The sequence below is a fragment of the Colobus angolensis genome, unplaced genomic scaffold, assembly GCF_000951035.1.
Source record: "Colobus angolensis palliatus isolate OR3802 unplaced genomic scaffold, Cang.pa_1.0 Scaffold87, whole genome shotgun sequence".
Classification (NCBI taxonomy): Eukaryota; Metazoa; Chordata; class Mammalia; order Primates; family Cercopithecidae; genus Colobus; species Colobus angolensis.
In genome coordinates, this window is record NW_012122598.1 from 4,181,040 (window position 1) to 4,191,380 (window position 10,341).

Consider the following 10,341-nt stretch of genomic DNA (forward strand, 5'->3'; position numbering starts at 1 on the left):
TGTTAGCCAGGATGGTCTCGATCTCCTGACCTCGCGATCCGCCCGTCTCGGCCTCCCAAAGTGCTGGGATTACAGGCTTGAGCCACCGCACCCGGCCTTAAAAACTTTTTAAAGAGGAGAAAAGGTTCTCAGAAGCAAAGAACTTAACCTAGTTTTACTCTAATCAAATATTTTCATTGACAAAGAAGAAATTTAAGGTGTGGGCTGGGCACGGTGGCTCAGGCCTGTAATCCCAGCACTTTAGGAGGCCAAGGTGGCTGGATAACCTGAGGTCAGGAGTTCGAGAGCAGCATGGGCAACATGGCAAAACCCCATCTCTACTAAAAATAAAAAAAATTTTGCTCGGCGAGGTGGCATGTGCCTATAATTCCACCTACTCAGGAGGCAGAGGCAGGAGGATCGCTTGAACCCAGGAGGCGGAAGTTGCAGTGAGCTGAGATGGTGCTACTGCACTCCAGCCCTCTACCACTGCACTCCAGCCTGGGCGACAGAACGAGACTCCATCTAAAAAAAAACACAAGGAAATTTAGGATGTGATATACAAAAATCTTAGTAGCTACGCTGAGTAATATAAGAATCAATACTTTCTCATTTAAAACTGAGTAGCCCTCAGAATTGTTCAATGATTACCATTTTGTTTCTCAGATATCCCAATGTCTGTGGGTATAATCGATCCTAGGGCTAATCCAACTCAACTCAATACAGTGGAGTTCCTGTGGGACCCTGCAAAGAGGACATCTGTGTTTATTCAGGTAAGGCGCTGCAGATAAAGTTCCAGTTTTGAAGAGCATCTCTTACTACCAGTTTATTTCTTAAAGGACAAAACATGTTAACTTTGAAATCTTTACAGGGTTCTAGCCTTACTGCCAAGCCCAGGCTCTTTAACCTGTGCCTGAGAGCATTGAGGAGTTTCTGAATTGCTCTTCTAATACCCCAGTTTATTTATTTGTGTCTCCCAAAATTTCTTGGTAAGGCTGCATAATACTTCATTCCTTGGTTGTACCATAATTTACGTAACAATTATTTGGCATTTAGATCAGCATAATTTTTTTTTTGAGACGGGGTCTCGGCTCTGTCTCCCAATCTGGGGTACAGTGGTGCAGTCTCGGCTCACTGCAACCTCCGCTTTCCAGTTCAAGTGATTCTCTTGCCTCAGCCTCACCAGTATCTGGGACTAGAGGCACATGTCACCATGCCCGGCTAACTTTTGTATTTTTGGTAGAGGTTTCACCATGCTGGCCAGGCTGGTCTTGAACTCCTGACCTCAGGTGATCCGCCCACCGTGGCCTCCCAAAGTGCTGGGATTATAGGTGTGAGCCACCATTCCCGGCCTTGATTGGCCTGATTTTTTTTACTATTATCTGTAATGTTATTTTGAACATCTTTATACTTAAAATTTGATTTGTGTACCTGATTATGTTCTTTGGGTAGAGTCCTTGAAAATCCTTATTTTTAATAATTATAATAACCAGTAGTTTATTGAGTATTTCACATGAGATAGTCACTATGTTAACACTTTGTATATATGATTTTAAGACTTTCAGCTATAATCTTAGTCAATCAGACAAGGTTCTTCTATTAAGATTCACCAGGCCGAGTGCTGTGGCTCACACCTGTAATCCCAGCACTTTGGGAGGCTGAGGCAGGCAGATCACCTGAGGTCAGGAGTTCGAGACCAGCCTGGCCAACATGGCAAAAACATGTCTCTACTAAAAATGCAAAAATTAGCGGGGCGTGGTGGTGCATGCCTGTAATCCCAGGTACTTGTGAAACTGAGGCAGGAGAATTGCTTGAACCGGGAAGGCAGAGGTTGCAGTGAGCTGAGATTGTGCCATTGCATTCCAGCCTGGGCAACAACAGCAAAACTTAGTCTCAAAAAAAAAATCACCAATCTTAGACTTTATGCAGTAGCCAAGCGAACGTTTTTCTCCACTATTACTGTGAACTTTAATATTTACTATGTTCCCAGACTGGGTAGTGGCTCTTCTTTCTAAAATCTTCCTTAAAATTGAGGAAACTTTAACTAACAGAAATCATTTCTCTTTTTTTTTCTTTTTTTTTTTTTTGAGACGGAGTCTCGCTCTGTTGCCTAGGCTGGAGTGCAGTGACGTGATCTTGGCTCACTGCAACCTCCACCTCCCGGGTTCACACCATTCTCCTGCCTCAGCCTCCCGAGTAGCTGGGACTACAGGCGCTTGCCTCCACGCCTGGCTAATTTTTTGTATTTTTTAGTAGAGATGGGGTTTCACCTTGTTAGCCAGGATGGTCTCGATCTCCTGACCTTGTGATCCGCCCGCCTCAGCCTCCCAAAGTGCTGGGATTGCAGGCGTGAGCCACCGCGCCCGGCCAGCTCTGTGTTCTTTGAAGCAGTTAATGAATTTAGTTTCTCACAGCAGCTTTTGTTAGCATTAGATCTGTACTTGTATTTTGTTTGCATTTGTAAAGCATTTAAGTTTTTTCTGTTTCCTCTATCAGATTGTAAATTCTTCAAGATCACAAAGAGGAAAAGTGTTTTTTGTAGGTATTCATAATGCCTAGTAAAGGTTTTGCTATTAGTAGTTGCTAAAAAAAATACTGCCAACTGGTGGTTTGGCTAGCTAGCAATACTGAAGCCTTGATGTTGTATTCTTTTCAGGTGCACTGTATTAGTACAGAGTTCACCATGAGGAAACATGGTGGAGAAAAGGGGGTGCCATTCCGAGTACAAATAGATACCTTCAAGGAGAATGAAAACGGGGAATATACTGAGCACTTACACTCGGCCAGCTGCCAGATCAAAGTTTTCAAGGTATTCCTGAGCAATGTGCTGGCCCTTGGATTCTTTTACCTTATCATTCTATGTTAACATTAGTTACCCAGTCAGAAAATCAACTTGTCTTATTTTTTTGAAAACTTAAAAAAAAAAAAAAAAGTCTAAGCTAGAGTCATTGAAATAATTACCAAGATGCCTGGTAAAGAAATTTACATGGAGATGGTCATAGGATAATAGGAACTTGGAAAAGAGGGCTAGAGGCACGAACATGGATTCTCATTGAAAGCTCTTAAAGCCTATTGAAGTTACAAGCTCTTGTAAAGCTCACAAAAATGGACTATTTTTGGTTACATTCATACTTGATCTTTTCTTATTTGGTCTTATTTATTTATTTATTTTTGAGACTGGGTCTCATTTTGTCACCCAGGCTGGAGTGCAGTGGCGCAATCATAGCTCAATCTTTTGGGCTCAATCAATCCTTCTGCCTCAGCTTCCCCAGTAAGTGGGACTACAGGCATGTGCCACCACACCGGGCTAAGTTTTGTATTTTTTGTAGAGAGGGGGTCTTGCCATGTTGCCCAGGCTGGTCTTGAACTCCTGGTCTTAAGTGATCTGCCCGCCTTGGCCTCCCAAAGTATTGGGATTACAGGTGTGAGCCACTGTGCCCCAGCCAGGGTCCTATTTATTTTTATCACATGGATAAATATGTTCTCATTGTAAGAGATTGAATAATACAGAAGTATTCAGAGCAACACTGAAATTCTCCCTTTACTACTCTGATGCTGACCCCCCAGACAACCTCTTCCCAGAGGAAACCACTGTCATAATTTTGTAATTTCATATGTGTCCGTCTAGTTCCCTCTTCTTTTTCTTTTTCTTTTTGAGTCGGAGTTTCACTCTGTCGCCCAGGCTCTAGTGCAGTGGTGCAATCTCAGCTCACTGCAACCTTCCATCTCCTGGATTCAAGCGATTCTCATACCTCAGCCTCCCCAGTACCTGGGACTACAGGCACACACACCATGCCCAGCTAATTTTTTGTATTTTTAATGGAGACAGGGTTTCGCCACATTGGCCAGGCTGGTCTTGAACTCCTGAGCTCAGGCAATCCGCCTGCCTCAGCCTCCCAAAGTGCTGCGATTACAGGCGTGAGCCACTGCACCCAGCTCTTCTAGTTCCTTTCTATCCTTTTATACACACACATACATAGCTATATACATATTTTCTTTGACATATAAATGGGATTATACTATCTGAAATGTTTTGAGCCTTGATTTTTTTCAGTTAATTATGTGCTTTAAAGATCTTTCCATGTCCGTAGCTATAGATTGGATTCTTTTCAGCTCCATCAAACAGAAACATTTAAATTTCCTATTTTCAAACTTAAAGTGATGTGTCTTGCCTTTACATCACTGCACATACAATTTTGTTTCATACGTGAATATTTAAGTTTTTAGAAGCAGTATTGTTGGGTCAAAAGGTGAGTACCTGAATTTAAAACAAAATGTTTCTCATTTCAGCCCAAAGGTGCAGACAGAAAGCAAAAAACCGATAGGGAAAAAATGGAGAAACGAACACCTCATGAAAAGGAGAAATATCAACCTTCCTATGAGACAACCATACTCACAGAGGTAAAAAGATTTCTTTTGGTGACAATTTCAGTTCATAATTTTTAATCTTAAAAATTCATCACTTCCAAACTGGTCAAAATGTTCTCCTAAGCAACATTCTCTCTCTCGCTCGCCCCCTTTTTTTTTTTTTTTTAAAACAAGAGCACAAGTCTACTTTTGTTTACTTTTCATTAGTTTAAATCCTTGAGGGACACAGTATCACATGGATTCTGTGTCCAGCGGCCTTAGCAGGAAGATTCCTTTAGAATTTGGCACGAACCATGCTGCTGTTTCTGTGTCCAAGTTATCTTTCCCCACATTACTCTGGTTTTGTTTGGTTTGCTGCAGGAGCTACTGTGGTGTTCTTTGCTTTGTATACCTAAGCACATCTCTTGCCCAAATAGAATTCAGTTTCATCTTGGACATAAACCACCTTCAATTTTAAGAAGAGCTGTGTGCTGCCTTTGGTTCTGGAGAACCCACTTATAACCAACAAAAATGGCCCGGGACCACAGTTTTCTAGACATGTTTCCTTTTAAAATTCCTATTCCCAGCAGGTCTCCACAGGCTCCAAGATGGTGGAAAGAGAAGCAGTGTTCTCTATTGCTTATGGGAGTCTCTGAGGAATTAAGATTTACTAATCAAGATGTGCTATTCAAGTAACAATGTTTTAGTCAAATCCTAGGGTCAAATGTGCTTGTTCATTATCTAACTTATCCTTTGTTTTTAGTGTTCTCCATGGCCTGAGATCACATATGTCAATAATTCCCCATCACCTGGCTTCAACAGTTCCCATAGCAGTTTTTCTCTTGGGGAAGGGTAAGTCTGGGAAATAAAATTGGCTTATATTTGTCCAAAATATATATTCTTTCATTACCTGTTCATAAACAAGATCTTTTTAAGTCAAGTACATCTATTTGGTCGTTCTTTGATGGATTTATATATTAACTGAGATTTGGAGTATCTTCAAAAGAGATTGAAAGAGTTTTATATAGCCCTTTCTTCTCCTTGTGTTCTCCCCTCTCCCTCCTCCTCTTCTTTTTTACCCCCACTAGAAAGTAGCATTTATGGTCAATTGTTAGTGGTTCAGGGACTGATGATCTGGGCTTTTTGCCTCTCCCTATTACTGCACATCTTGTGGTTATTTCACTTCCTGATCATACTTGCACCAGATTTGGGAACTGGAAACAATTGTACAAACACTAAAATTTGTTTTGTTACCTGTTAGGAATACTTCTAACACCTAATTATTACGAATCTTTGAAAATTGAAGAAGTAAGTTTGAAGATGACGGCTAAAATGAAGTTTTGGAATTATTTATGGGATACATTTAATCTTGCCTTATTATCTTTTACCATAAGAAATAATTGAAAGTTGGTACAGACACCTACTCCAATTTTAAAAAGTAGCTGTATTATATAGTCCTAGCATTTAACGTGTATTTCACATAACCATATTGAAACTTGAAATAGTTAGACTACAAAATGTGTGAGCATATTGTTTGGTTGCAATGTTTGTGTTTTTGGATTTATTTAGGCTCTATGTCTGACGTCTGACCTACTTTTTAAAGGATTTAATTAAGGTAGCTTAAATATTCAAAACGTAACAATTAAGAATAAAAGTAGGTAGTAGTTGTAGAAGGAATACGTATAACTAGGGCCCTAAGATAAGTTAATTACTAAGTTCAAATACCAAATTTGAATTTTGCAGCTAAGGCTAAAAAAGGAAGAAGATCTTATTTTAAAAGAAAAAAGGATCTTAACATCCCCATAGATGATACATTCTACTTATAGGTAATTCCAAATATGATACAGAGTTTAAGAGTTGTGTTTAAAAATTTTTCTCTTCTCTTTGTCATGTACTTCATACTAGTGAAACTTTTCTTCCATAAAAGTAGGCATTAGGGAAGAGGGACAATTCATAGACAAAGAATGTATAAAGAAAACTGAGGCTGAGTGCGGTGGCTCACACCTGCAATCCCAGCACTTCGGGAGGCCGAGGCAGGCAGATCACGATGTCAGGAGTTCGAGACCAGCCTGGCCAACATGGTGAAACCCTAGTTAGCAGGGTGTGGTGGTAGGCACCTGTAATCCCAGCTACTTGGGAGGCTGAGGCAGGAGAATTGCTTGAAACTGGAAGGCGGAGGTTGCAGTGAGCTGAGATCATGCCACTGCACTCTAGTTTGGGCAAAGGAGTGAAACTCTATCTCAAAAAAAAAGAAAAGGAAAAACTGAGGGTGTGGCAATAACCCTTGGATCATAAATTAGGCAGCACCAATTTTTGAGACTGCTTTAAAAATAATTGTTTTTGCCGGGCACAGTGATTCACAACAGTAATCCCAGCACTTTGAGAGGCGGAGGCAGGTGGATCAAAAGGTCAGGAGATTGAGACTATCCTGGCTAACACGGTGAAACCCCGTCTCTACTAAAAATACAAAAAAATTAGCTGGGTGTGGTGGCGGGTGCCTGTAGTCCCAGCTACTCAGGAGACTGAGGCAGAAGAATGGTGTGAACCCAGGAGGCAGAGCTTGCAGTGAGCCGAGATCGCACCACTGTACTCCAGCCTGGGAGAAAGTGCAAGGAGCCGTCTCAAAAAAAAAAAAAAAAAAAAATTTTTTTTTATTCTAAATGTGTGTGATCAAATAGCATTGCATAAATTTTCTTCCAATATTTTTCATGTGTATATGTGCATATTTGTGTATTTCCTACAGTAGTAAGGTATTGATAAAATTTTTTATCCTGATATTTTTCATTTTATTTTTAAATTTTTTTCTTGATAATTATTCTTTCATAATTTTTCATCTTAGTAAATTTATGGTTAAATATTTTTATGCCATAATTTATCTCATCAGTCCCAACTTATTGAAATGTTGATATTTTCTTCAATTTCCTCAATAATAAAAAAATGTTGCTAATGACATAGTTTCTCCCCCTCCGCATAAAGTATTTAGGTTAAACTAATAGAAAATTAAAGTATTGGGTCAAAGAATAAGAATGTTTTATGAGAGAGCACAGATTTTTTTAAATCTCTAGCTTAAGATTTATTGTGAAGATGAGGAATGAAATAGTGAGCCCCAGCATGTGTCATGGACTCATCCTTTCATTTTAAATGTTTCTTTAGAAATGGTTCACCAAACCACCAGCCAGAGCCACCCCCTCCAGTCACAGATGTAAGTCTAAAGTTGAATGTCAGTTACTTGCAATGTCTAGTAATACTTTGATGACTGTCCAATTCAGTAGAAATGCCCAACTTTTAGGGAGTATTATTCATTCATTCATTAGACAAACATTTATTGAATTTTGACTATGAACCAGATACTGTGCTAGGGACTAAAGATATGAAACGAGTAATGCAGGACCCTTCCATTTGAGGAGCTTATGGTCTAGTGGGGGAAGAAAAGGATGGAACTCCTTGAGCATCTTGCATGGTTGGAGAAAGAAAACAACTTTCACAAACGAAGACTGAGTATGGGATTGTGTAGGTGTGTTTGGCTATGTGTTACCTAATGGGTTAACAGACAAATCTATTTGGTTTCCTAAAAAATGTTCTCTCCCTTTCAGAACCTCTTACCAACAACCACACCTCAGGAAGCTCAGCAGTGGTTGCATCGAAATCGTTTTTCTACATTCACAAGGCTTTTCACAAACTTTTCAGGTTAAATTTTCTTTTTCTTTTGTTTTCCTTAGCATGAGATTTTCCTTTGCATTCTAGGGCCTCCTGGTATCCATGGGAGAGTTGTGTGTGTATATGTGTATGAGAGATCTTACTGCATTTTTCTGATGAAATGAATTTCGTAGAACCCTTAAGACTTTCTCACCAGTTGCAGCTGTGCTGTGAAATACTTAAAAACAAACACCTTTTAGTTTAAATTCAATTTAATTTAAAAATACTTATTTCGTACAACACTTTTTAAAATGTATATTTCATTTGCAGGTAGTCTGAAATTTTCCCCTTGATATCACTATAATTCATTTCATTTACACAATCCAATTTTATTTAGCATTTTTTGTTGTTGTTTTTTTTTTTGAGATGGAGTCTCACTCTGTCACCCAGGCTGGAGTGCAATTGCATGATCTCAGCTCACTGCAACCTCCACCTCCTGGGTTCAAGCGATTCTCTTGCCTTAGCCTTCTGATTAGCTGGGATTATAGGCACCTGCCATCATACCAGCTAATTTATGTATTTTTAGTAGAGACAGAGTTTCACCATGTTGACCAGGCTGGTGTTGAACTCCTGACCTCAAGTGATCCACCCTTCTTGGCCTCCCAGAGTGCTGGGATTACAGGTGTGAGCCACAGCGCCTGGCCTATTTAGCACTTTTTGATGTGGTAGGAATACACAAATGAATGAGGCGTACTTCCTGATCAGATAGCCCATTAATCATCTGGTGTCCAAAAAAAAAAAAGCACCAAAACAAAACACAACTAATCAAATCAAAATAAAACTCTGAAAAACCGATAAATAGTTGTGATGCTATAGATAAGTGTTCTGATAGTGACAGTAAGACCTCTGTGGGAAGATCTGGTGTTAGGGAACATGTGTGACACATCAGGTGAATCCAGGAGTTTTTTTTTTTTTTTTTTGAGACGGAGTCTCACTGTCACCCAGGCTAGAGTGCAGAGGCGCAATCTCAGCTTACTACAACCTCTTAACTCCTGGGTTCAAGCGATTCTCCTGCCCCAGCCCCTGAGTAGCTGGGATTACAGGCACCTACCACCACGTCCGGCTAATTTTGTATTTTTAGTAGAGACAGGGTCTCACCATGTTGGCCAGGCTGGTCTCGAACTCCTGACCTCAATGATCCACCTGCCTCACCATCCCAAAGTGCTGGGATTACAGACGTGAGCTACCACACCTGGCCCAGGATTTTTTTTTTTTTTTTTTTAGAGATGGGGTCTTGCTATGTTGTCCACACCAGTCTTGAACTCCTAACAGTCGATTGGCCTCTAACAATCTTCCTACCTCAGCTTCTTGAGTAGCTGGGACTACAGGCATGTTGTGACCAGCTTAGATAGTGGAAGGTTATTTCAGGCAGAAAAAACAGCTTGCTCATTAGACATCATCAGTATGATGAAAGCATAGGGTTAAATGGGGAGGTTAATTGGGGTGAATTGAGATGGGAGAGGAGGTGGGAGCCAGGTCATGAAGGGCCTTATATGCCATGAAGAAAATTATGGATTGTAACATTCTGGTTATGAGGTGTCCTTATAATAGAGCCCATTTTAATAGTCATTAACAAAGAGAATCTTTGCCTTTATAAATCATCCATTTTCTTATATTTATTCCAGGGGCAGATTTATTGAAATTAACTAGAGATGATGTGATCCAAATCTGTGGCCCTGCAGATGGAATCAGACTTTTTAATGCATTAAAAGGCCGGTATGTAATTAGTGTTAAAATATCAATGAGGTTGGCTTCCAAATGGATTTGAATTCAGGAATTCTTCACAGTACTCTATACAGCTAAATACACTTTCTGGAAACATTTCTTTTAAGTGTCAGCTATGTACCAAATAAAGATTTAAAAAAATATTTTCTTGCACTTTGTCCAAGGAATTCCCCATGATATTCCATTTTTCATTTCCAGGTGAATGAATTTTCCAATGAAAATTCATCATGCTTTTCATGAGCCAGGTACTATTGTAGGCTCTGGGAATATTAATATCTTGGTGAGCAAAACAGGGTGCCCATTGTTAGGGAGTTTACTTTCTAATGGGGAGTAAGATAAATAAGTATTGTGGACAGTGATAAGAGCTTTGAAGGAAAACAAAACAAATAAGCAAAAAACAAGGTTGTGGACTATAGGGTGCCCAGAATATGATCAGGAAGGACCTCTTCAAGGAGGGGATATTTAAACTGAGTTCTGAGAAGGATGCAGCTCTGGAGTCACAGGAAGGGAGACTGTTCTAGGCAGAAGGAACAACAGGTGCAAAGGCCCCAAGTTGATTTTAACTGGAGAAGTGGTCATTCTTAAATGTGGGTG

General features: G+C 39.9%; 1 protein-coding gene across 6 annotated transcripts in view; it reads left to right on the top strand.

Annotated features, from left to right (window-relative positions):
• TFCP2 (transcription factor CP2) overlaps nt 1-10,341 on the top strand; it is a 92,429-nt gene that overhangs the window by 69,938 nt on the left and 12,150 nt on the right. For 3 of the 6 annotated variants that reach the window (XM_011930653.1, XM_011930654.1, XM_011930655.1), the window contains exons 5-11: nt 646-752; nt 2,636-2,788; nt 4,270-4,380; nt 5,090-5,178; nt 7,480-7,528; nt 7,920-8,013; nt 9,648-9,738. In XM_011930653.1, the coding sequence (XP_011786043.1) occupies nt 646-752; nt 2,636-2,788; nt 4,270-4,380; nt 5,090-5,178; nt 7,480-7,528; nt 7,920-8,013; nt 9,648-9,738 (694 nt within the window). Of the gene's footprint in view, nt 1-645; nt 753-2,635; nt 2,789-4,269; nt 4,381-5,089; nt 5,179-7,479; nt 7,547-7,908; nt 8,014-9,647; nt 9,739-10,341 lie in introns of all 6 variants that reach the window. The other 3 variants (XM_011930652.1, XM_011930651.1, XM_011930657.1) reach the window with 3 other exon arrangements.